At 46.4% G+C, this 26,909-nt stretch overlaps 1 protein-coding gene across 1 annotated transcript in view; it reads right to left on the reverse strand.

Annotated features, from left to right (window-relative positions):
• Positions 1 to 26,909, reverse strand: part of LOC135210062 (WD repeat-containing protein 35-like) — a 95,963-nt gene that overhangs the window by 35,626 nt on the left and 33,428 nt on the right. The window contains 6 exon segments of the mRNA XM_064242858.1: positions 16,412 to 16,615; positions 17,657 to 17,835; positions 18,290 to 18,457; positions 19,131 to 19,209; positions 19,427 to 19,590; positions 19,864 to 19,961. Coding sequence (XP_064098928.1) covers positions 16,412 to 16,615; positions 17,657 to 17,835; positions 18,290 to 18,457; positions 19,131 to 19,209; positions 19,427 to 19,590; positions 19,864 to 19,961 — 892 coding nt within the window.

The following is a 26,909-nucleotide window of genomic DNA, read 5'->3' on the forward strand; positions in this document are numbered from 1 at the left end:
TCCCACCCTGGGGGCCCGAGTTCCCTGGGTGGGCAAGACCTCTCAAAGCTCTTCATCAGGAGGGAGACCTCAAAGGAAGAAGAGGTGTCCACACCTCGCAGTTTAAGGACTAGGGCCAGGGCGGGGGGGGGTGTGTGTGCAAAGAAGCACTCTTCTTACAAGGTTCCCGCCGTCCAGCCACCAGGCTAGGTCCTGCCTCACCTCCTCCGTGAGGGACACGGGGAAGAAAGGCGGGTCTCTTGCCTATGACCAACACTCCTTCAGGTGAAGACGTCCATGAGGAACTAACTTCTCAAAAGACGACAGGTGACCGATCACGACATGCCACTGCTGAGCTGGCTGCTTCTGTCGAGACAGGAACTGTCTTGCTGCCTCCCTGAACCTGCTGATCCGCGAATCTGCGGAGAAGACTCGCTCTGCTACCGTGTCGATCAGCATGCCCAGGTACTTCATCCTCTGCTTGGGCTCGAGATCCAACTTCTCGTAATTCACTATGATCCCTAGATCGCGGCAGAATTCGAGGAGTCGATCCCTGTCCTGTAGCAACTGCGAGCGGGAGCTAACCAGGACTAGCCAATCGTCGAGATACCTCAGAAGACGTATCCCTACCGAGTGGGCCCAAGTCGACACCAGCGTGAACACTCGCATGAACACCTGTGGGGCGGTTGAGAGACCGAAATAAAGTGCCCTGAATTGGTACACCGTCCTGTCAAGCATGAAGTGGAGGTACTTCCTGGAGGATTGATGGATGGGTATCTGGAAATACACGTCCTTCAGATCCACAGAAAGCATGAAGTCGTTCTCCCTGAAGGAATTGAGAACTGATCGTGCCGTTTCCATCGTGAACAGAGTCTGGTGAACAAATCAGTTCAAGAAAGAGAGATCTATCTCCGGGCGCCAGCCCCCCCGAGGACTTCTCCAACAGGAAAAGTCGACTGTAGAAGCCCAGCGACTGATCCCATACGATCTCAACAGCATGTTTGCTCAGCATGGCTTCTACTTCCTGCCAAAGTGCCACGTCCTTGGTCGAACCAGGAACGTACATCTGAAGACGGACCGGGTTGGAGGTGAGGGGTGGCCGAGACTTGAAGGGTAGTAAATATCCCTCCCGAAGGACGTTCACTATCCAGGTCTCCAATTCGTAGAGCTGCCATGTTGCCCAATGGCTCGCCAGGCACCCCCCCCACTTCCGGCAGCAGGTGAGGGGGAACGCCGTCCCTAGCATTTCCCGCCTCTCTTCGGCTTCTTCTTCCCAGATCCTCCTCGAGAGAAGGACTGGGAGGAGGGCTGGTTACAGTCGCTCCTTACCAAAGAAGTCGAAGGCAGAGTCTTAATCGTCTTAGCCACAGAGGAAGCGCTAGCTAAACTCTTGGGCTTAGCCGCAGTCGTTCGAGGTTGCCCAGCCACTTCGGGACTGCCTGGTGGACTAAACAGTCACTCTCGTCATTGCGCCGTTGTTCCACCACAGCGTCCACCATCTTTCAGGGGAAGAGAGAGGAGGAACTCTGCACCGGTCCGTAGCAAAGAGCCAAGGCCACCTCTCGCCCAGCTGCCCTAGTCACTCGGATGAGAACAGCGTCCCTACACCGAAGAACCAGGTTGGCCCACAGGTTAACCGTCTGGTGGGCCAGGTAGGAGATGGCCCTACCTCCAGACTGGCACAGTCTCACAAAAGCCGGGTTCACTTCAGGAGTGATGTTCCCTAAGGAGGCCGCAGTTTTCGACACTGTGAGGGACCACAGGTCGAGCCAGGAGACTGCTTGGAATGCTGCCATTGAGGTCGATTTCAAGGCAAGTGCATCTTGCTGAGAGAACCAGAGGTTCTCCGACAGGAGCTGTTGCAGAGACACCCACGGAGTTAGCCTAGCTAGCTTCGGGTTAACCTGTTTGGGCGGCAGAGGATCTTCCGAAGGCACGTAGAAGAGCCTCTGTCGTGGTAGAGGTGGGGGAAGTAGCTTGGATGACCTACCGGAGTGGAGCGAACCCTCCTGTATGGAGACAAGAGCATCCACCTGGCCCAGCACACTGTCAGCCAAGGCTGATCGCGGCAGACCCACCATCGCCCTGGGTTCCTTTTTGAGACCCCAGAACGACTCCAAACCCAATGTGGGCTCGGAAGGTGGGAGCAGCGATCCTTCCCCAAGGTCGTTGTGCTGACGAATCAGCGCAATAACCTCTGAGAACGACCTCTGGATCTCGAGAGTGACTGCATCCTACGGAGACGGGCCGTCAAGCCCGTCCAGCGAGAACGCCTCCCAAGAACCTCCTCCTTCCACAGGAGGAACCATAACAGACCCCTCATGGTCTCCTGCCACTTGCACATACGATCTGGTCGATCCGAGGACCGTGCCAGGTTCGTAGGGCGTCATGGCGGGATCACGAAGGGATAGGAGAGGAAGCCCTGATGCTCCCCCCGCGCCCACCGGCAGAACCAGTGTGCTGAGGGGGCTGCAGGCGATCGCCAACCTGCGGTGGTGATCGGGCTGCAGGCCTAGTCGAGCGGCTGGATGAGAACAGCGGTGACGGTCCCAAGCGTCAGAAGAGCTGCTGCTAGTCCCCTTCTCCGCCCGGTCCCGGTGGGAGCGGCGGTCAGGGGACCGGCAGGGTCCACTGTCACGGTGGGAGCGAGGCCTGGACTTGGACCAGCCGAGGCTGGTTCAAGTGACCGAGGGGACCGCTTCCTTGCCTCATCCCGCGAACGGTCTGGGGCTGTCGCGTCAACCCTGGGTACCAGCGGCTTGCCACGAGAGCGATCGCTGGCCTGGCGGGAGTCACCTGGATGACTCCCAGCAGTCTTCCGCTCCGTGCCTAGATCCTGGTACCTCTCGCGAACGAGAGGCAGAGACGGTACCTGGTGCCAGGCAAGGAGGTGCCGGTGTTAGCTGGTGCTCCTCCGGTCCCCGTCGTCTTCTTCCTTGCGGAAGGAGAGACAGGCCCTGTTCCCGTAGGAACAGGAGGACCAGCGGAAGCCCCAACCTTCCCACCGGAGTGGGAAGGACTCTTAGAAGTCTCAGAGCAATCCTTCTTAGGGGGGGAGGAGGCGACCTTCTTCTTCTTAGGCTGTGGGGCCTTAGAAGTTGAAGGGGAAGCGGCGGCAGACGACGACAATGAAGACTACGACGACACCTTCCTTCCTCTTCTTCTTCTTCGTCAGCTTCTTCAGGACCACCGTCAGGTCTTCCATCCAGGACGGAGCCGAGGCAGTTGCCGAAGCAACAGGGCCCGACTGCACCTGTCCGGAAGGACCTGGGGTGGGAGCAGCAACACCACGGGCAGGAACGACGGCGGCAGGAACTGGTACTGGAACTGGAGCAGCAGCGTGGTCAGGAACAGGAGGCGGGGCATGAACTAGCGGCACCCTATGCACAGGAGGCAGGTCCACTGGAGAGCTCTTAGGACACTAGAAGTCAGGGGCTGAGGCAAGAGCGGCAAACCCAGGTGGCGTGTCACAGTGGGCATCTCACCTCCGTCAGACGGTTCAAAACTCAAAACGGGTGTATGCACAGCGGCTGTCGGGGTCACCGTGGCTACGTGCTGCGTGTACACCAGGTGCAGCAGAGCAGCGTAGCCAGGCGTGGACACCGTCGTGGTAGTCGTGGTGATCGGACCGAGGGTAACCGGCATGGCCCCTCTCACCAGGTGACTCAGCAGCCCCTGAATTGTCGGTGTCCCCTGGAGCCCCAGCGAGTACCAGGCGCAGCCAAGATCGTCCCCCGTGGCAAGCAAACCTGGAGAAGCAAAAAGAGTCGGGTTAGTAAGGGGGGGTTCACCCCTTGTCAGGGGGGGGGGACAGATCCTACCCCGAGCGAATGGAAGACCCCGAATACAGCTGGATGTCGGGGTACCTCGTCCCCCCCCTCCACGCTCGACTGATCAAGCGAAAAGAAGGTTGATTGATTGATTGTAGGTTTTCTGGCGTCACAACTACCAGGGTCACCGACGCCGAATGCTAAGTGTGATCTTTTTAATGTTATTTAAAATCTGTTTAATATAAATTTTATTTTTTAAAAGAGATACATATAAATTTGATTTTAAAAAAAATTCTGATAAAAATAAGAATAAAATTCTTATTTTATATACTAAGACAGCACAGCTGTCATATATTTGAGAAGACCAGCTTCTTTGATAAAAGAGATAACGTTATTAACACACATGCTTTCTCCCAACAGTTTTGGCATGCTATAATTACCACCTGCTTCACTACTATAAGCTAAAAAACGATTCCTAAGTTCCACTAGACTGGGACACTCAACCAGCAAATGCCTAAGTCAGTGGAACTAAGCAATCATCACAGAAGGGCTCATTCTCCCCATCCATCAGATAGCCGTGAGTTAAACGCGTATGGCCAATACGTAATCTACACAATACAACCTCCCACTTCCTTGGTATTAGGTCATATTTCCAAGGGTGTGTCTGTCTAGTAATTTCTCTCATTTTGTTGGGGCCTACTCTGTCCCACTGAAGTGCCCATAAATACTGGACAGATTCCATATATCAAAGAATGTATCACGATATGGAACAGGGCATTTTCTCGGTACTAAAGTTTGCGCTGCTGATTTGGCTAGCTTGTCTGCCTCTTCGTTTCCCGATACGTTCACATGGGCAGGAACCCAACAAAATGAAACAATGCTGCCTCTATTTTGGTGCAAGAAGATCCACTGCAAGATCTTCAACACCAAGGGATGATCAGTATTAAAGACTTCCAGGGACTGTAAGGCACTTTTGGAGTCACAAAATATTGTGTAGCTACACACTGGGAGTGTTACAATATGTTCCAGTGCTACTAGGATGCCATACAATTCAGCTGTAAAGTTTGAGGCAATAGAAGGAAGTGCACCTCTTCGGTTAAAAGATTGGCTAAAAACTCCATATCCAACGCCGGCATTGGACTTGGAGCCCATCAGTAAATATAAAAATGCATGGATCTATATGCTCTGATACATGCTCTAAAAATATTGCCCTTATTTCCTCATCAGATTTATTCCTCTTTGCTCCATTGAAGTACCTGCAGAATTTCACATCCGGTAACCTCCAGACAGGAGTACTGGGATACACAAAGGGAATAATGGGATATTTTTTAATATTTGTATCCTCTAAAATTTGTTTTATTCTATAGCTAAAAGGAATGGGATACCTTGGATGACTTTCATAAAAACCATTAAAAATATTTCTATTTGCCCACAGCAAATGCCTGAGATTTGGGGGAGTCTTTGCGCTCTAAACCAGTACCGAAGTAATGATGACTGGCGATAGAGTTCAAGAGGCTTCTCTCCTGCATCAACTAGCAAACTAGATATTGGTGACGAACGGAAAGCTCCTGTGGCTATACGAATAGCTGAACTGATGTACTGAATCTAAAAGTTTTAAGTTAGTTGAGGAAGCTGAAGAATATATTTCACAACCGTATGACAGCTTTGACAAGATTAAAGATTTATGAAGCCTTAGTAAAAGATTTCTATCAGCTCCCCAACTGGTGTGAGAAAGCACCTTCAAGATGTGTAGACTTCTAGGCTCTTTACTTTTATATGTTTGATGTGGGGGACCCAAGTCAATCTACTGTCAAAAACTAGGCCTAAGAAGTGTGCTTGTTCTACACATGGATTGCTGCGGTCCATACAATAGAGGTCTGGATCAGGATGCACTCCCCTGATCCGACAGAAGTGGACAGCAGTAGTCTTGCTTACAGAGATTTTAAAACCCTGTTTCTCAGCCCAACTTACTATTTTATTTATTGTTAATTGTAGCTTTCTTTCTGCTACAGTCATCCGGGTGGCAGCAAAGGATATTGACAAATCATCCACAAACAGTGTCTTTAAAACCTCTCTTGGAATGACAGCTCCAACACTGTTTATGGCTAGAGCAAAAAGTGTTACACTGAGAACACTGCCCTGGGCGGGAAACACCTTCTTCTTGGCACCTTTTCTCTGATAAAGTACTGCCAACTTTAACTTTAAAATACCTATGATGTAAAAAGGATTTCACAAATAAAGGTAATTTACCTCGTAGACCACTATTATGCATAGTCTTCAGAATCCCATGTCTCCAAGCAGTGTCATATGCCTTTTCTATATCAAAAAACACTGTCACATGATGTGTTTGGAGGCAAAGGCTCACAGACAGAGGTTTCAAGTTGCAGTAAGATGTCCAGGGTAGAGTGCATTTTTCAAAAACCACACTGAGAAGGTGTTAGAATATTGTTGTGCTCTAGATACCACATAAGTCTTACATTTACCATTTTTTCCATCAATTTACACAAACAGCAAGTTAAAGCAATGGGGCGGTAACTTGCTGCACACAGGGGATCTTTTCCAGGCTTAAGGAATGGTAACATGGTAGCTAATTCCCATATGGTAGGGTAGCTGCTTTCATCCCATATTCTATTGATAATACTTATTATAAAAAGTTTTGTGTTCTTCGAAATGTGTTTAAACATTTCATAAGGAATCTCATCTGGAGAACCAGGGGCAGTGTTCTTGCTCCTAGATAAGCAGAGTCAAACTCCCTTTCAGAAAAAGGCATATTATATGATTCAGCTCTCTTTGCTGAAAAGTCAAGTACCTGTTGTTCTTCCATCATTCTGAAATTATGTCCTGGGGAACTATCTGATTTCTCAGAGACTCGAGCGAAGTGTTCTGAAAATGTATTATAACTTCTGTGGCATCAGTGACATGAGTATTATTCACTTTAAGTACTGGAGGAGGATTGGGTGTAAATTTACCCTGAATTTTTCTTATTTTCTTCCAAATGCTACAGACTGGTGTTCTGCTGTTAATAGAGGATACATATTTGGCCCATGCTTGTCTTCTGGCAGCTTTCATAGCTTTTCGAAAATCGTGCCCTACACTGTTTGTAAATTATGACATTGTCCAAGGTGCGATGTCTACGGCACCTGGTCAAATGATGACCTTGTAGCTCGGTGTAACAGCCTTAGGTCTTCTGACCACCACGGTACTGGCCGTCTACCTGAATAGTCCCTTAGTTCGAGGAATTGAGTGTAGACCTGCAGTATGCAATGTTCATTGAGTAGATCAATGGCATCATCTACACTTGGGAGATCTTTTGCATCCCCCTCCAACTCACTCAGGTCTTTGAATTTTCTCCAATTTGCTTTCTCTAAGCACCATCGTGGCGATCTCGGGATAGGTGGATCATCATTGGTGTCGATCACAATTGGAGAATTGTCACTGGTATGCCAGTCATCACTTGTTCTCCAACTAAAGTCAACACTGCAGTTGGAGCTACATATTGAGAGGTCGATGCAGGAGACAGTGCCTGTCTGAATGTGGTAATGGGTAGGTTCTCCAGTATTAAGAAGACCTATATCTTCATTTTCTATTATAGATGCCATCATATTCCCTTTTGATTTGATGTTACATCTCCCCACAATGGATGTCTACTATTGAAGTCACAAGTAGAAGAAATGGCTCTGGTAGTTGCTGCATTAAGTATATTAGTTCTCTTGGGACACATGGCTATTGGGTGAATGTAAAGGGAACATAAAGTGTATTTCCTTCTTAAATTAATTCTTACAGCCACAGCTTGAAGTGGAGTATTTTAGTTTCACTTCGTAGTGTGGAGTGTCTCGACGGATGTAGATGAGGGATCACCATGATTTCCCACTTCTAGATCAAATTTAGTTCTATAGTGAACATATTCCCTAGGACAAGGGGTATATTCACCTAGCATAGTCTCCTGCAAACATACCCCTACAGGAGAGTGCTCACAGATCAAAAGCTTCACTTCCTCATACTTCGCTCTCAGTCCCTGACAGTTCCACTGAATAATGGAAGTGAATTTATTCATGTTTAGGACCAACATTGTGGTTCCTTTTTACAAGACTGGGAGATTTCTTTTTTCTAATAGGAGGAGGCATTTTAATGGAAAGTTTTGTTGGCTTCTTGGGAGGAGTTATCGCCTTCGTAGAGCCAACATCTTTTCCTTCAATGTCTTTGACACTGAAGGGTTTCTTAGTTTCTTTGCTCTCCATTTCTATCGAGATGGAGAGAGCAGAGGTGTTCTCTAAAGAGACCACCTCAAGAGTCTTTGTACTGCTGGCAGTAGCCAGCTCTGCCTCTAATGAGGCAGAAGTACCAGTGAAGACTGGCACTGGGGGACCAGCATCTGCTGGTTTGTCCTCCAAAGAGGAATTGGCACCAACAGAAGCTGGCACCAGACCAGCAACCACTGGCCTTGCCTCCAATGAGGCAGATGGTGGAGGGTGTGTCTCTACTGACACTTCAATTTTATTCAGTTCCATACTTGTGTCTTTCTTGTTGGTTCTAGTGAACCTTGTCTTTACATTCTCATCATCAGTTGACTCGGATGATTCAGTTAGCTGTCTTTTTAATGATTCTTTATTTGATTTTCCTTTTGTGCTCTTAACTTGGTTGTTTTTATTTGTCTCTTTCTTTTGGTTTCTTAGTTTTGCTACTACAGAAGCAAAACTTAGACCAGGTCTTACAGTCTTTGCTTTGGCTCTCTCTCGTGCTTCCTTAAATGTTGTTCTTTCTATTACTCGGATTGCTTGGATTTCTTTTTCGAGTAAATATACATCACACTGCTGAGATGATGATGCATGTCCCTCCCCACAGTGAACACATTTCGGTTCCCTGGTGCACATACCATGCTCATCTTCTCCACAGTTGACACAGACTGCAGGATTTTCTTGCAATTTGGATCTACATGACTGTAGGGTGTGTCCAAAATGCTGGCAATGGAAACACCTTCGGGGTCGTGGGATGTACTGTTTTATCTTAAACCTATACCAGGCTGCAGACACATATTCTGGAAGTCTCAAAGTATTAAAAGTTAATATCAAGGTAGGCTGAGGTATTCTGCTATTATCAACCTTCTTCGTCATCCTGTCCACCTTTATTACAACCTGGTCTTTTAATTCTGTTAAAAGTTTCTCCTCAGAGAAAGCCATCAACTGAGGGGCATAAATCAAGCCCTTGCTGGAGTTCAGGCTGGAGTGGGGAGTGCACTCAACTGTAACTCCTGCAGGGTCTGACAATCCCATCAACTTAATGTTTTCCTCTGGGGAGATGCTTTCTACTAGAAGCATATTTCCATTTTGAGGTGTTATTTTGGGTTGTCTGCGACAACATTTCACTATTTCTCTGTTTACTTGAAAAATATCTATATTGTCATCTTCAAGCTTTAAATTAAGGTATTTATTAAAAGAATTGGGTACAAAGACCCCAGGAGCTATTTCATACTTCTTATTTCTCTTCATGGCAAATGGTTCCAGTGTGACAATACTGGAGCCAGATGCTTTTTGCTGAGATTTCCTGGTTGTATATCTTCTCGCATTGCTTTGGGTCGTCAACTGTGTTCCTCTGTCATTCGGCCCAGGGGTACTACATTGATCATGGGGACCGACCATGACTGACTGAAGTTCGGGTTCCGTGGGCAAGTCCTTTGACAAAAGCATAGGGTCATCAGCAGAGATAGGGGTGGTTGCCATATAACGTAAAAAGTTAATTCATCCAGATATTCCCCATACCCACCATGGAGTCACACTTAGAGGACGGGTCGTCCCTTTAATTAGGGTCGTCCTAGGGGTAATTACTGGATATACACCCTATCTCCAGTGCTAAGGCGTCCTGATGTCCGTCGAGATCAGACCCGGCACTGAGGATAGGGTTTGACATTAAACTTTCCCCTCGCTCGACCACGTCAGGTACTCGAGTTTTACGGGTGAGGTGGCATGCCGTCCATCCTCACCCTCCTTCAAATCCCAAGATTTAGACTAAATCATGTCCAAAACCAAGCAAATAGTCATCATCATAGAATCCATACCTTATTGGGGGAGGAAGGGAGAAAGATGAAATGTTTTTAGTAGAAGGAAAAGGGCTGACTAATTTAGTTGAATCAACAGCTGGGCACCAAGGCCCAGCGTCAACCCTGGGTACCAGCGGCTTGCCACGAGAGCGATCGCTGGCCTGGCGGGAGTCACCTGGATGACTCCCAGCAGTCTTCCGCTCCGTGCCTAGATCCTGGTACCTCTCGCGAACGAGAGGCAGAGACGGTACCTGGTGCCAGGCAAGGAGGTACCGGTGTTAGCTGGTGCTCCTCTGGTCCCCGTCGTCTTCTTCCTTGCGGAAGGAGAGACAGGCCCTGTTCCCGAAGGAACAGGAGGACCAGCGGAAGCCCCGGGGAAGCGGCGGCAGACGACGACAATGAAGACTACGACGACACCTTCCTTCCTCTTCTTCTTCTTCGTCAGCTTCTTCAGGACCACCGTCAGGTCTTCCATCCAGGACGGAGCCGAGGCAGTTGCCGAAGCAACAGGGCCCGACTGCACCTGTCCGGAAGGACCTGGGGTGGGAGCAGCAACACCACGGGCAGGAACGACGGCGGCAGGAACTGGTACTGGAACTGGAGCAGATGCGTGGTCAGGAACAGGAGGCGGGGCATGAACTAGCGGCACCCTATGCACAGGAGGCAGGTCCACTGGAGAGCTCTTAGGACACTAGAAGTCAGGGGCTGAGGCAAGAGCGGCAAACCCAGGTGGCGGCGTCACAGTGGGCATCCTCACCTCCGTCAGCGGTGTCTGCACAGCGGCTGTCGGGGTCACCGTGGCTACGTGCTGCGTGTACACCAGGTGCAGCAGAGCAGCGTAGCCAGGCGTGGACACCGTCGTGGTAGTCGTGGTGATCGGACCGAGGGTAACCGGCATGGCCCCTCTCACCAGGTGACTCAGCAGCCCCTGAATTGTCGGTGTCCCCTGGAGCCCCAGCGAGTACCAGGCGCAGCCAAGATCGTCCCCGTGGCAAGCAAACCTGGAGAAGCAAAAAGAGTCGGGTTTTAAGTAAGGGGGGGTCACCCCTCGCCCGGGGGGGTTCACCCCTTGTCAGGGGGGGGGGACAGATCCTACCCCGAGCGAATGGAAGACCCCGAATACAGCTGGATGTCGGGGTACCTCGTCCCCCCCCTCCACGCTCGACTGATCAAGCGAAAAGAAGGTTGATTGATTGATTGTAGGTTTTCTGGCGTCACAACTACCAGGGTCACCGACGCCGAATGCTAAGTGTGATCTTTTAATGTTATTTAAAATCTTGTTTAATATAAATTTTATTTTTTAAAAGAGATACATATAAATTTGATTTTAAAAAAAATTCTGATAAAAATAAGAATAAAATTCTTATTTTATATACTAAAGACAGCACAGCTGTCTATATTTGAGAAGACCAGCTTCTTTGATAAAAGAGATAACGTTAGTAACACACATGCTTTCTCCCAACAGTTTTGGCATGCTATAATTACCACCTGCTTCACTACTATAAGCTAAAAACGATTCCTAAGTTCACTAGACTGGGACACTCAACCAGCAAATGCCTAAGTCAGTGGAACTAAGCCATCATCACAGAAGGGCTCATTCTCCCCATCCATCAGATAGCCGTGAGTTAAACGCGTATGGCCAATACGTTAATCTACACAATACAACCTCCCACTCCTTGTATTAGGTCATATTTCCAAGGGTGTGTCTGTCTAGTAATTTCTCTCATTTTATTGGGGCCTACTCTGTCCCACTGAAGTGCCCATAAATACTGGACAGATTTCCATATATCAAAGAATGTATCACGATATGGAACAGGGCATTTTCTCGGTACTAAAGTTTGCGCTGCTGATTTGGCTAGCTTGTCTGCCTCTTTCGTTTCCCGATACGTTCACATGGGCAGGAAACCCAACAAAATGAAACAATGCTGCCTCTATTTTGGTGCAAGAAGATCCCACTGCAAGATCTTCAACACCAAGGGATGATCAGTAGCCAGGCGTGGACACCGTCGTGGTAGTCGTGGTGATCGGACCGAGGGTAACCGGCATGGCCCCTCTCACCAGGTGACTCAGCAGCCCCTGAATTGTCGGTGTCCCCTGGAGCCCCAGCGAGTACCAGGCGCAGCCAAGATCGTCCCCCGTGGCAAGCAAACCTGGAGAAGCAAAAAGAGCGGGTTAGTAAGGGGGGTCACCCCCTCGCCCGGGGGGTTCACCCCTTGTCAGGGGGGGGGGGGGGGGGGGCAGATCCTACCCCGAGCGAATGGAAGACCCCGAATACAGTGGATGTCGGGGTACCTCGTCCCCCCCTCCACGCTCGACTGATCAAGCGAAAAGAAGGAACGAGATACCTCCCCCAAAGGGGAAGACGCCATACGAGGGAGCGGATATGGAGGGAGGAACGAAGACAACGTGTCCGTGTCCAGGGAAGCAACCGGAGAATCCTCCAACTCCCTCCTGGCCGGCTTATGCGGCTTCTTCCTCCCCCCATAGCGCTCCCACTGCTCCTCCGACCAAGAAACATATACTTCACGTCTCGGTGCGAGAGCAGTCTCGCCCTCTACACCGAGTACAATACTCATGTCGACCTCAACAGAGGACCGAAAGGCCCCCACTTATGGCCCTCCACACCAGGGCACAATCTGCAGCTGATGGGGGGGCGAGGGGGTCTCTCCAGCTCTCGGGATTCCATAACGAAGTAAAAATCATTGTATGAAATACAAAATACACACGTACTTACGTATATCCTTTTGCACAAACACACAGTAAGAGAAAAAGCCAAAAAAAGAATCTTCACTCAGTGAAACACACAAAGCATACTACGATAAGCGGGAAGAGAGGCGAAGCAACACGTCCATCCACTAGCGCGGCTGAAAGCAAAGTGACTCCTCTCCTCACAGTTGAGCCGACCGCCAACTGCAGGACAAGCAGTTAACTACCAAACCCCCTTGTTCGAAGCTTACGACCAGTTCAGCTGCCGCTAAGTACCTTCCTATTGTTAAAGGACAGAGGGTTTGTATACGTACCGGAACAAAGTTTCTATTGCAAATTGGTTAGTCCTAAAATAGCAAAAATCACAATGTCATAAATTGTATTTTTCCTAACTATACAAACCTGAGGTCCTTTAACATAAGGAATGTAACATACGGCGCAGCTGGAATTACGGCGGATGTAAACACTCCACTTTGCCTTTCGCCCCAGGTTCAGATTGAGGGGTGGCACGAGGTGGGCATATCTGTAAAGGACCTCAGGTTTGTATAGTTAGGAAAAATACAATTTACGACAAATTGTGATTTGTTCCGACATGTAATACAAACCCTCGGTCCTTTAACATAAGGAAGACTCACTGATTGGTGGGAGGAATCCGAGTGAGCCTCTAGAACTGACTGGAGTTCTGCGCACCTAGGCTACTCCTGGTCGTAAGAGCGAGGAGTGCCCTGCTGCCTCTGACAACTTGATCGGAATATAGGAGCTGCATGATCAAGAGTCAGACTTCTGGGCCTTTTCAAAATGAGTGAGGGATCGTGACTCATCCATAAAAGGGCTGTGAAGAATACTTGGCGTCAGACACATTAATGCAAAGTTCTGGGAAGGATTTTCATTATTGTCAGTCTCCTTCCTCCCCTAGTTAGAGAAAAGAGCGGGATTGCTTCTATGATTCTGATAAACATAAAAAGGATGCTTATGTGTCAGCTTACCGCATCAATCGTCCAACCAGCCAGTATGAGTTTGAGTCCTATCCTCTACCCGAAGGACGAAGAGTGGGGGGACGAGGCGTGGAAGGGGGAGAGCCAGTCACTCTCACATCCTTCTTACCTCTACAACGGCACACCATGGACGAGATGCAACTTGTCCTCTTGAAGGAGCTGGATAAGCAAACACATCTTGCAAGCATCCACCACTGGTCCAGAGAAATGAGGTTCCAAGGACCTGTGGGCAGTCCTGAAGGGAAAGAAAGATATGGTCACAATGACCCATCCATCTTCCTGTCCGACATACTCTTCGTAGTGATGTCCAGTACCCATCTACTGGTATATCCATTTGCAGCGAAGTCTCTCACGGTCTCGTCGTCTCCGCAATAGATAAAGACACCGACACTCCATGGTGGGTGTCGATAGTTATGGGTACCGGAACACCCCAGTAGGACGAAGTAATGACTGATCTGGATCAACAGATACAAAGTCCACAGCGTAGCTCGTGACGGTCTTGGACGCTTCGACAGCAGCTGACTGACTGCATTCGGTTGTGTGATGCAAGCAGTCATGCATCCGAGGCGTAGTCACGTGACCCTTACCTTTTGAGGGGTTGTGCCGAGAGACCATACAAATCGTCTATCTGTTGCCACCAATGCTGGAAGGCGAGATAATGATTCTTTCAAGGAATGTGCCCCACAGACAAAAGTCAATTACCTTCTAGAGACCAAGGTCCCTGATGGCAAGACAGAAGTTCTCATAGTAGTACATAGTTGAATCTCAACTAAGGAGAAACAATACTTTGTGCCGTTGAAGATGAAGCTGATAGGTGAATGCAGACCTACGTCTTCACAGCTGAATCAAGAGAAGTTAACTCTCAAGATTCTGAACGCAGGAAAGTCCAACTGATGACACAAACCCATGAAGATGGCTTAATCCTTGTTGTTTTACACAGGACTGAAAACACTAAACCGCTACTTCATTGCTGTTCGGTGAAAAGTCAGAGTTGCAATGAAAGCGGAGCGCTTTTCAGTAATGAAAACACAGGGATTGTACTGCCTGAAGAACTGCTTCTCATGGGCTGAATCAGGGAGGACATCTATATACTTGGAAGTAGAGCTGGCAGGGCGGGGAACAGGTGATGTCTTCCGTTATACATCTGCAATTCGGGGTGGACAATGAACAATTGCACACCTACGAATACGAGATATATTTAGAAGATAAACTCAGATGTCTGAAGAAATCATTCCGCGTCATCGCAGCGGCAGGTGCGATGCAGTGGGAGACTAGGCTACAGACTTCTGTTATCGTGCGGTAAACAGAAAGATGATACAGAGTCTAGTGAGATATCTTAGTCTGAAAATTCTCGCAACATCAAAGGTGATGCAGTAGAGATGGTCATCCATGTATGCGAGAATTCCAGCCAACCAGAGACCTAAGTCTGAGATTGCCGGGCAGAGATTCGGTTCAGTAGTCAATCATCGCAGAGGAGAGAGACAATATCTGACCGTACTATCTCGGAGAGCCAGCTGGTATTGGGCTGCGGCAGACAGGACTGGCAGGCAGCCCATACACCGCTAGCTCTCGCTCACTCGTCATCCCGAGTTGCCAGCTAATCCATTCCAAGAAGGAATGCGTTCGGCTAGAACCATTGAGCGCAAAAAAATACGCTCGAGCATTTGCATTTAATGGAAACTAATTTCAGTGAATGCAAAATCGAAACTGGTAACTCCTGGGAAGTTTGCAGGGCAGTACCGAGTTGCAGTTCAATTAAGAAGATACTATTCGTCTCGGTCACAACCCGTAGAGTTAATGACGGTATGTGCCTACACCTCGGACAATTCAACTGATAACAGAAGCATGTCATGAGGGCGATATATGTAGTATATTTGTAAGTTCCTGTACATAGACCTCCATCCTAAATTCTCTTCCATTCGAGGAACAAGAATAAGGACTGGAAGCCGACTCTCTAATGAAGAGAGCGAAGGTGAAGTTTTCCCAAGGGAAGACTTCTACGGTGATAACAGGATACCGAAGACGATAGTTCAAGCCGAACTGGATGCTCCCACCGTTCTTCTCTATCCCGGGGTTGGCCGCCTACTGAGGCAACAGACCTGAAGGTCCATCCAGGCTGAGCCCCTCCCGAAATATTCTTCCTTCAGCAGCAGTACTTCCCTTGAACGCTAGAAATTCCAAGAATTCAAGCATTCAGCGTGATTCCCGATTATCGTAATAATGATTATCTGGGATTCTCGTATCGCCCAAGTGTTTGCAGATTGTAGAAGACCAGAACACTCTGAGAGTGCTAAAAAGTCCGAAGAATTCTAAGCGCTCGGCTATTGGGTTGTGGTTCTTGGTTGTTGTTGTTTGTATTTCTGTGACCTCGACCGGCGGACAGCACAGGATAGCCCTGGAATATCTGGAGTCGGTAAGTACACATGGTTTGTGTTTGTTTTTTTGTTTTTGTATAGGTGTAGGTCAATTGTCCTGCATGCATTTTGTTGTGTAAAGAAGAAAGTGTGACTGAGGGTGGGTTTGGCGGCAGCTGGAGTGATTAGGTTAATGTGGGGAGGGTTTTGCCACTTGTTTTTTTTAAGCTTGTGATCCCGCCACAAGGCGAGGTTGAACCAGGTCCAGGAGAGGCTGGACACAAAAATAATCCAAAAGGATCCCACCGGGAAAAAAGATCAAGAACCAGTAAGCCGGAGCTCACAAACACTCGTCTTCATCGGAAGACGGCCGAAGGCAAAGTGGAGTATTTACATCCAGGCAGGCTAGCCTGCCCCACGGTAGTTACTGCCTATCCACCTTGTTCAAGATTCAACGGCCATAATTCCAATTACGCCGAAAGTACATTCCTTATGTTAAAGGACCGAGGTTTGTATTACGTGTTGGAACAAATATGTATACAAACACACTCACAGACACGAATACATCCTTACCGTCTATCTACCTCCAGGTATAACTTCTCAGCCTCATCAAAATCTTTAAAGTAAGCTGCTACCTCTGCTTTTCGCAGGGTTTCATTCTGAATATTTGATATCCTCTTGACAAGCTGGATACCTGGATAATCCTTACACCTCACAAAAGCTGCTTCTGCATTTTTGAGGTCCTGTTTTTCCAAGGCAGCTTCAGCTAGTAGGCGCCTGAAGAAAACAAAAGTGCTAACTGGAGAAAATATTAAATATCTACATTACATACTGTAAAACACTTCTTTCAAATATCGAACTAAGAATTACTGTTCCAGCTTAACGGAAAGGTGGAGTGTTGGCCCTACATTAAGAAGTTTAAGATTAAACACATGAACTGATATTGGAGAAAGTTTGAAATGCTATTCTGAGATCATCTTTCACAGATACGTATAGAAAGCAGAATTAATGCTTTAAATCAAATTCAAAAATAAATTAGATCGTGTTATAAATATTATGGTTGGTTTTGCATGCGGGCTGATTCAATTCAACAGATTCTTCTACTGCCATGATGACTTCTATGAATTGTGATTCAAGGATATAAATTACGCAACAAATTCTCCTTCGGTATTCAGTGACCTTATGAATAAGGCATCAGACTTAGAATCAGAAGGTAGTAAGTATGAATTCTGTTGCAGTCAGTGGGATGAGAGCCATTTTTAATAGTTTTATATTCATCTTTCCCAACTCTTACCAGAATATCAGTCACTAAGGAAGATGGACAACAAAAGGTAAAAAGACTACAGTAAAGCATTTTTTAAAAATAAAAATAGGTATTGATGATAATGTTGTATATAATAAAAAAAAATGACAAACACACAGATGATAATGACAATAATGACAGCATAAAGTATTATTCAACACATACTGAAGAATAATAGAAATAATAGAAATGAAGTTAATAACAATGGTACAGATCTAATTTTGGACAGGATCTGAAAAATCAATAAGAACATTTAGCATTGCCTGCTAATTATGTGTTATTCCTGTATTCATATACATATATATGTACATGTAAATACAAATCTACGTAACTACGGTAACTATTATAACCATTGCTAATATATATACACATTTCTATTCAAGGTTCGCACCTCACTGAAGTTTTACTGGAAAAATTCTAAGCTAAAATTGTGTGTGCCTTCAATACATATACATCTTAAATGCTAACAAAAACTAATGATTTTATTTCAAAATCATAATTGAAGCAGCATTTACCATAATCTTGGATGTGGGTTTTCATCAATAAAAGCTGCAGCATCCTTCACAGACACTTTCTCCAGTAAGTCACGTGTATCTCTAAGACTTTTCACTTCTAAGGTAAGCAAATGATCAGTAGTTGGAGCCTCTGGTTCACGCATAACCTCATCAAGCAAAACAGCCTTTATTTCCAAGTCCTGAAAGCAAAATAAACCACTTCAAGAAAATCCTCTCTGCCGTCCATCTTACATCAGGGTGGTGATGTGTACTTGTAACATACGTAACATACAAAATCATGTTATGGACAAGTCAGTTAAAGATAAAGATTAATATTAATAATAAACTGTCTAACTTGGCCACTAGATTTCTTTGAAATAAATACATGGGGCTTTATTCAATATATATTACAACTTAAGATCTACTAACCGGATAAATTGGAAATAGTGGACTCGGACAAAATTTCACTCAGTGCTTTGTTTTAAATACTATGTAGATGTTAATTGTTGATTGTAGACTGGACAATCATAAAAATATCTTAAATTGCTGGTGCTGTTCTGTAGTTCTCTGTACATATACATAAATGTGTGCCCAAATTGAAAAAAATGTGGCATTATTTTTTTTTGTATATGATTATACAAAAAGATTACTTACCTGGAAACTACAAAGATATCCTGAGCTTGCAATAGGTTCTTCTGGATCCATATTACGAAATACATACATGCGAGTCTTTTCCATCATGGCAAAGAGTTCAGTGTTGTCCTGAGCCCAACACATATCCCAAACATCTTTACGTTCAAATTTCAGGATGGAGCCCATCACCTAAAATATATGTTCCAAACTAATGTTAGCATTACACAAGTTCTTGGTCTTCTTACCACTGATTTATGGGAACGTATGAAAAGATTCAAACCCGAGGCTTCAGAACACAGCTGTAAGGAATTTGCAAAACAATTTGAGGAATGACCGAGTGTAAACCGAGTCAAGTGCAAAAATGTCAAGCATAATCTTTCCAGATATTCCTCAGCCTACTCAGAAAGATATAAGAAATTTCCTTATGCTGAAAGCAAAATACAGTACAGTTATATATACAGTGGTCCCCCCGTATTCACAGGGGATGCGTACCAGACCCCCCGGTGAATAGTTAGAATCCGCGAATGTTTGGAACCCCTATAAAAATGCTAAAAACAGCCTATTTTGTTAGTTAAAACTCAAGAAAAACCACTAAAAATTTTCATACTTGGTTTTTTTAATAGTTTTATCACAATAAGTGCATTTTACGATGAAACTGATAAAAGAAACCAGGAATTTGTGGATATTTCTCATAAAAAAATACTGCGAATGTGCTAATTTTCCCGTGAATAATGCGGGGAAATGTTCCCGAGAAAAATCTGCGAATGTACTATAGCATCAATAATTATAAAATGAACTAGCTAAGTCTCTCCAATGTTATACATTTGGGTGATAAAAACTAAATCTACAAATATATACTAACCTCTTGTCCATTATCGGAATTCCGAGTATCAAGATCGAGGAAAGTCAACAGACCAGTGATGTCAATTATTGCCAGACGTCTGAAATACATGAACACCATAAGCAGCAAATTTTCCTACAATCTACTATTTATATGTATGCTTTAACTTTTTAATACCTAAAAATAACAAAATAAAAAAAAAATGTAATTTCACCTTCCTCAGAAAAATGTACAAAGTGAAAGACAGTTGATACTTTGGTACTTCCCACAAGACTCCCATTAAAGTCACACCCTATGAAATTGTATCTTCCACTTACGATGAATTGCAGTTGAGAGCTAGTCTATGCGGACGACATGGTAATGTGTAACGGGCAGTCAAAGCTACATGAGGCAGAGTGTACCTTTGAAGTCCTCCCGATTCCCTACCAATTACTAAAGTTCTTTCACTTGCAGTCATGCAACACACTGGATCACCAGTTGCCTGTAAGTTTCAATATCAATAAAACAAAACCATTACAGTATTTATATAAACCTTAGAAATATCTTGGTTACATAAAAAGGATAATGACAATCAACATTAACTATTTAGACATACATTAGAGTACAAATCAACTGCTAACAATACATCCTCTGATAAAAAAAATGATCACTAAGGCCAAACTAACTTGTTAGTTATGAAAATTACAAAATCCTTCATTAAAATTCAGTTACTCAATAGTCATGATTATGAAATATGTTGCTCAAATAAACACACCTCATACATTTTATCCCCTTCTCTGAATGCATCTGATACCCCAGTTGGTGTGTCATCTATATGATATAAGCGTTCCTGACGGTCAGGTTTCAGTGTGTCTGAAAGTAAATAGTACAATTTTCATCACATCAAAATTATTTTTTTTAATAAAAACCAATTACCGGTAAAATTACAGTTTCGACCATTATGGGAAAACTGGACTAAAAATATATTTGTTGCATCAGAAATAGTGTAGTTCCAATGGACTTAACGTTTCTTTTAACCGCAAACCATCCGATTTAGAGATTTACTATGTAATTGGAGTTAAAACGAGTTTTTCCAGAAAAATCAGTGTTTGCAACCGTGTTTTTATTGTTTTTGTTTCATATGTTGTAATGAACAGTTGTAAAAGCACAGATTTCTGTTCAGAAAGACCCTACATAATCCCAACAATTAGTGGGGACACCAGGTAGGAACCGAGGTTTTGGGTGGGGTACAATGATATTTCCAATAAAAAAATTGTTTTTTATTTTAGAAAACAAATCCTTAAAGCAGTTAAGTATACCACAGACCTTAATCTTTCGTCACAAACCCTAAACCTATCCCTAAACTAAACCAGGTAACCTAACAAACCCCCCTAACCTAACCTAGAAGGCCCCCAGTCACAGACCCTAGACCTACCAAACCTAACCCTAAACTAAACAAGGCAACCTAACAAACTCCCCTAACCTAACCTAGAAGACACTGGTCACAGACCCTAGACCATCCCACCCCAATCACCAGAACACCAACTAACCATCCCACTAACCTAACCTAAAAAGCCGTGTCCTACCTAGCTCCTTCCTTACCTGCCGGGGGAGGGGGGGGGGGGGGCTTCGCCCCTACTACGACCCCCCCTTTACCCCAGGCTAAATAATTTAAATATATATTTTGCTTAGTCACTTCTTATCTTAAATGGAACCTGACGATGAAGACGTGGAAGGTTGTGGTTGAGCCTCTTGTGAATGATCTGTGCCTATGGGAAACACGTGCCTCAGATTGTGAGGATACAATTGGCTGGCTGTATTCACAACCTCAGGAGTACCATTATAACTTCCATGAAACCGAGCGATCACCTCAAAATAGAATAGCGACATGCACACACCTGCAACGGAAGATCCATGACAGTTAAGTAATGAGACTGCCTGAACGCATAGAGACCGGTAGGTTTTCAAAAATCGCAAGTAATTGGATATAATGAAAAATGTAACCAATCAGAGTTCAGTATTTTCATTGTACCTATAGTTTTAAAGTGAAAACAAACGACAATCAGGCATTTCTCCCACAATGAAATAGGAAAATACAAAATACTATCGATTACGATGGTATATTGCACGAAAAACAGATCCTTGGGATAAGAATAGAGACAAAATGAATCTTCCAATATTTCCGCAAGCCTTTCCTTACGATAGTTTCTACAAAAAATTTTTTTGTACATGCAACTTCCCCGGCAGATATATACTTAGCTATAGCCTCCGACGTCCCGACAGAATTCAAAACTCGCGGCACACGCGACAGGTAGGTCAGGTGACCACCCCCCCCCCCCCCCCCCGCTACTCCCGTCCGCTGGGTGGCGGGAATAGGAACCATTCCCGTTTTCTAACCAGAATTTTTCTGTCGCCGGTAACAACAACACCGTTGTTGGTACCTCCTGCTTTGGAATTCTTTTCTCGTTGGCCGAGGATTATCTGTTTGACCTTTGGTGATGTATATTGATCTTTGGCTTTGGCATACGCTTATCGTGGACCTTTTTTTGGATTCTCTTTAAAATGTCTGACGTGGTACCTGTATTTAGTGTGTGTACGAAAGAGGAATGTAAGGTGAGGCTACCGAAAGCTTCGGTGGATCCTCACACGGTCTGTAAAAAATGTAGGGGGAATGATTGTTCTGCAACTAATACCTGTCTGGAATGTGAGAGTTTGACGGAAGTGGAATGGAAGGCCTTGGCTTCTTATGTAAGGAAACTTGAGAAAGATAGAGTTAGGAGGGCTTCCATCAGAAGCTCAAGTAGATCCTGCTCTATTGAGCAGGAAGTAGCTCCTAACTCTTCTGTTAATTCACCTGCTCATAGTTTGGTTTCAGCCCCTTCCCCCAGCAGCGAACCTGTGGATGCGTCTACGGAAATGGCTGCAATGAGAGCCTCAATTATCAACTTAAAATCGCAACTGCAAGCGATGAAGGAGACAGGTAAGCACAGTGACGTGTGCAGTGATTTGTGCAGTGTCCCCAGTGAAGTGGAGGGGGCGTCTGACCGACTCCGCATTGCTCCTAGGCCTAGACCTCTTTCAGACTCCCATGACCAAGGGAGGAGGAATGTTGAAAGCCGCAAGGGGGATGTAGAGTATTCCCAACGGTCAGGCGTCCCTTCGGCAGATCCTGTAGCCGCTTCCCAGGCTGCCAAGGACAGCTATTGCAAAAGCGTCCTCAGGAAGTGCTTTTCTGACTCGGACTCTTCGTCCCCAAGAAGAGGATGGAGTTCTACCTCTAAGTCGCGCCCTCTTAAGAGAACCTGGAAAACGCCAGCAAGCGAATCTTTGCCTTCCAGTCCTGAACCTTTTCCGGAGTATTCTCCTGCTCGTAAGAAGAGAGCTACGAGATCTCCTGACTCTTCTCCGGAAGGTTTTGCTCACAAGACAAAGGAAGTTTTGGTAGGACTCCAGCAGCAGTTGTCCGCCTTAGTAGGAGTTCTTTCAGAAGGCTCTTCTAGGCGGAAGAAAGACGTTTCTCTTCCATCAAGAGTTTCTGTTAGGAGAGCCTCAGAGAGTAGGCGCCCTGGCGCCAGCAGACGCTCCTCGCCTGAAAGGTTTTCGTTCCCCAGCGAAACCTTTCTTCAGTTAGTTATGACAGGACTCGTATGTCCTCTCCTTCTAAGCTCGCTGATCGGAAACTCCCTGCGAGCAAGAGTTCTTCCAGGAGTTTTTCTAGAGGCAATTGCGCCTCTCATGACAAGTACCAGGAGCCTGAGAGCCTCCTTCCACCTGATTTTTCGCGGATTTCTCGTGAGAGAATTCGTTCGGCTAAGAGCTCCGGGAGAGAAGAGAGCCCCTCTCTTTTCAGAGCTCCGCAAGAAGGAAGGAGCGTTCGTTCATCTAGACGATTCTCGAAGGAACAACCCTCTCCCTCCGGCAAGTGCCCAGAAATCAGGGAGTCCCGTAGGATCTTATAGATATCCTTCTAAGGGACGCAAGAGTCCTCGCCGAGTAGGCACCATGATTTTGACAAGTGCTCTTCGCCTCCCAGGAGGTCTAGGAGAGAATCAAGCGCCTCTCCGACTGGACGCAAAGATAAAGGAGCTTTTCTCCTGCTAGACGCAGTTACCAGGAACGCAAGCGCCTCTTCTACTGGACGACGGGAACAAAGGGTTCTCCTTTTCTCCTCGCGGCATGGCGCATTTCGCCTTCCAAGCGTCCCTCAAAAGGACGCAAGCGCCTCTCCTTCTTGGACCAGGCGCCCTCACCAGGACGCAAGCGCCTCTCCTTCTTGGCCCAGGCGCACTTCACCAGGACGCAAGCGCCTCTCCTTCTTGGTGCCAGGAACAGGATGTTCTCCTTTCTCCTCGCAGGCGCTCTTCGCCTCACAGGCGTCTTATTCAGGACGCAAGCGCCTCTCCTAGCAGGCGCAAGGAGCAGATCAGAAGCCCGAGTATAGGGAAACTCCAGGACTCTTGCAGGAAGGAGGATAGGATCAAGTTCTCGGATAATATCCAACAAGTGGACATTGATTCTCCTGCAGATAGGATTCGTGAGAGAAAAAGGCTTCTTTCTCCGGATCGCACTCCGGAAAAGGGAAAGCCCTCTTCGCCTGCAGCTCTTTTGGAAGAAGTTTCGGAAGAAGAAATCCCCAAAGATGCAGGAGTTTCGGACTATAAGAGACTTGCTTCTCTTTTGTTGCAAGTGTTTGGAGACTCGCTACGCCCGTCAGATCCCCCTTCTCCGGGATCTTTATTACAGCACGAAACTGTCGAAGTCCTCCTCCTTCGTCAGGATGACCCCTACTCTTTCTATGAGAAAGTCTCTGAAGAGCCTCGAGAGCTGGCTCAGATCTAAGAAGGAAGCGGGGAAGACGGTATTCGCTTGTCCTCCTTCCAAGCTAACGGGAAAACCAGGTATGTGGTATGACACCAAGGAGCCGATGGGCCTGGGACTCCCTTCGTCCTCAGATGCGGACTTTTCCGCTCTGGTAGATTCATCAAGACGACGCTCTCTGCATTCTGCAAAAGCCTCTTGGGGGATGTGTGAGGTTGATCATCTCATCAAGGGCCGGGCCCTGTTCAAGACTCTCGAAGTCTTTAATTTCATGGACTGGGCTTGGGAGGCTTTAGCCAAGAAGTCTCAAGACCCAGACTTCGTTAGCATGGAGGAGTTGGGCAGCGTATTAACTTGCCTAGACAAGGCGGTTATGGATGGCTCCAATGAAGTGGCATCCCTTTTTGGATCCTGTATTCTGAAGAAGCAGCAGTGTTTAGCTCCTTCTTAACAAAAATCTGTTTCACCTCTGCAGAGATCCTCCCTGTTATACGCGCCCCTCTCTAGTCACCTCTTTCCTCAGGAAATAGTGAGGGATATTTCGAGGACCTTATCAGAAAAGGCCACACAGGACCTGTTGGCCCAGTCAGCTAAAAGACTAAAACCTGCTGTTCAGGTATCGAAGAAGGAGAAAGTTCCCTTCAGGCAGCCCTTTCGGGGAAGGTCTGCCCCTAGATCCTCTCTCAGAAGTAGACGATCGGTGAAGAGAGGAAGGTCTTCTCGAAGGCCGTTCGTTTCAAGACCCAATGAGACTGCGGTCCATCCAGGACAAAAGGTGGGTGCCAGGCTTCTAAACTTTTACAAGACTTGGGCACAGAAAGGTGCCGATGCCTGGTCCCTATCCATCCTAAAGAAAGGATATTTAATCCCCTTCAGGGAAAAACCTCCCTTGACTACAACTCCAAGGGAGTTGACAGCAAACTACAAGGACTCTGTCAAGAAACAAGCCCTTCTACATCTCGTGGAGCAGATGCTTTACAAGGAAGCCATAGAGGAAGTAAAAGATCTCTCTTCTCAGGGGTTTTACAATCGCCTGTTCTTGGTTCCGAAAAGTTCAGGAGGTTGGAGGCCAGTTCTGGACGTGAGCGCCCTGAACGTGTTCGTAGCAAAGAGGAAGTTCACAATGGAGACGACATCCTCGGTTTTAGCAGCCCTTCGTCCAGGGGACTGGATGGTATCCCTGGACCTGCAGGATGCGTATTTCCACGAGCCAATACACCCGTCTTCCAGGAAATACCTCAGGTTTATGGCTCAAGGAAGAGTATTTCAATTTTGGGCCCTATGCTTCAGACTCAACAGCCCCTCAAGTATTCACAGGACTGATGAAAAATGTGGCTCACTGGCTTCATCTCGAAGGGATTCGAATATCCTTGTATCTAGACGACTGGCTGATATGAGCACAGTCGCGAGTCAGATGTCTGCAGGACTTAAATCTGACACTGAAGTTAACACAGTCCTTGGGACTCTTAGTAAACCTCGAGAAATCCCAGATGATTCCCCAGCAGAACATTGTTTATCTGGGGATTCGGATGATTCTCGGGGTTTTCATGTATTTCCATCTACAGGAAAGACAGAACCGCTGCTTGGAAAAAGTAGCAACCTTCCTAGAGAAAGAACAATGTTCCGCGAGGGAATGGATGAGTCTTCTGGGGGACCCTTTCCTCGTTGGAACAGTTCATTTCTCTAGGAAGGCTTCACCTAAGGCCTTTACAGTTCTACCTAAGAGAACATTGTTATCAGAGATCTCAAAATCTGTCCGATTCCTTCCAGATTACGAAGGAAATAAAGGAGGACCTTCTTTGGTGGATGAATCCGTGCAGGCTCAACGAAGGAGTATCCCTTCACGTCCGAACCTCGGCTTAGTGTTATATTCCGACGCCTCAGATGCGGGGTGGGGAGCCACTCTAGGGACGAGAGAAGTGTCAGGCACCTGGAGGGAAGAACAGGTGTCCTGGCACATCAATTTGAAGGAATTGACAGCGATTCACCTGTCTCTCATACACTTCGAGGCTCAGATCTCAGGTTCAGTCCTACAGATCAATTCGGACAACACAACAGCCTTAACTTACATCAGGAAGCAAGGAGGGACGCACTTGTTCTCCCTTTACGAAAAGGCAAGAGAACTACTGCTTTGGGCAGAAGAGAGAAGAATCACTCTCCTGACGAGATTCATTCAAGGGAGAAAAAAAATGTAAAAAAGTAAGAGCCGACCTTCTGAGCAGGAGAGACCAAGTACTGTCTACAGAATGGACGTTGCATCAGGAGGTATGCAACAGACTATGGAACCTCTGGGGAGACCAAAATATAGATCTTTTTTTGCCACCCATTGAACAACAGGCTGGAAAAATTACTGCTCCCCGATCTCCGATCCAAGGGCGATTTCTGTGGACGACCTTCTCCTCGATTGGTCCGGAATAGACGGGTATGCTTTTCCACCGTTCAAGATCGTATCGGAAGTAGTAAGGAAGTTTGCAGCAGCAGAGGGAACCAAACTGACCCTCTTAGCCCCGTTCTGGCCAGCGCAAAACTGGTTCACAGAGGTACTGGGATGGATAGTAGACTTTACGAGATCTCTCCCAAACAGGAGCGAATCTTCTCAGACAACCCCACTTCGACAGGTATCACAAAAACCTGCCCGCTCTCGCTCTAATTTGCCTTCAGGACTATCGAAGGACTTGTCAGAACGAGAGGTTTTCTCGAGAAGTTGCGAAAAGCTATCGCAAGAGCAAGGAGGCCATCTACTATTCGAGTCTACCAGTCGAAGTGGGATGTGTTTCGCAGATGGTGTAGAGCTCAGAGGATATCTCTTCCAGTACCTCTGTGACAGATATAGCTGATTTCCTCCTTTACTTGAAGGAAAATGTTAGTCTAGCAGTCTCTACAATTAAGGGCTATAAAAGTATGCTTTCGTCAGTCTTCAGGCATAGAGGCCTTAACATTGCAGAAGACAAAGATTTACATGATCTGATTAGATCTTTCGAGACGTCGAAGACTAGAAGTATT

Source organism: Macrobrachium nipponense, chromosome 39, assembly GCF_015104395.2.
Source record: "Macrobrachium nipponense isolate FS-2020 chromosome 39, ASM1510439v2, whole genome shotgun sequence".
NCBI classification, from domain to species: domain Eukaryota; kingdom Metazoa; phylum Arthropoda; class Malacostraca; order Decapoda; family Palaemonidae; genus Macrobrachium; species Macrobrachium nipponense.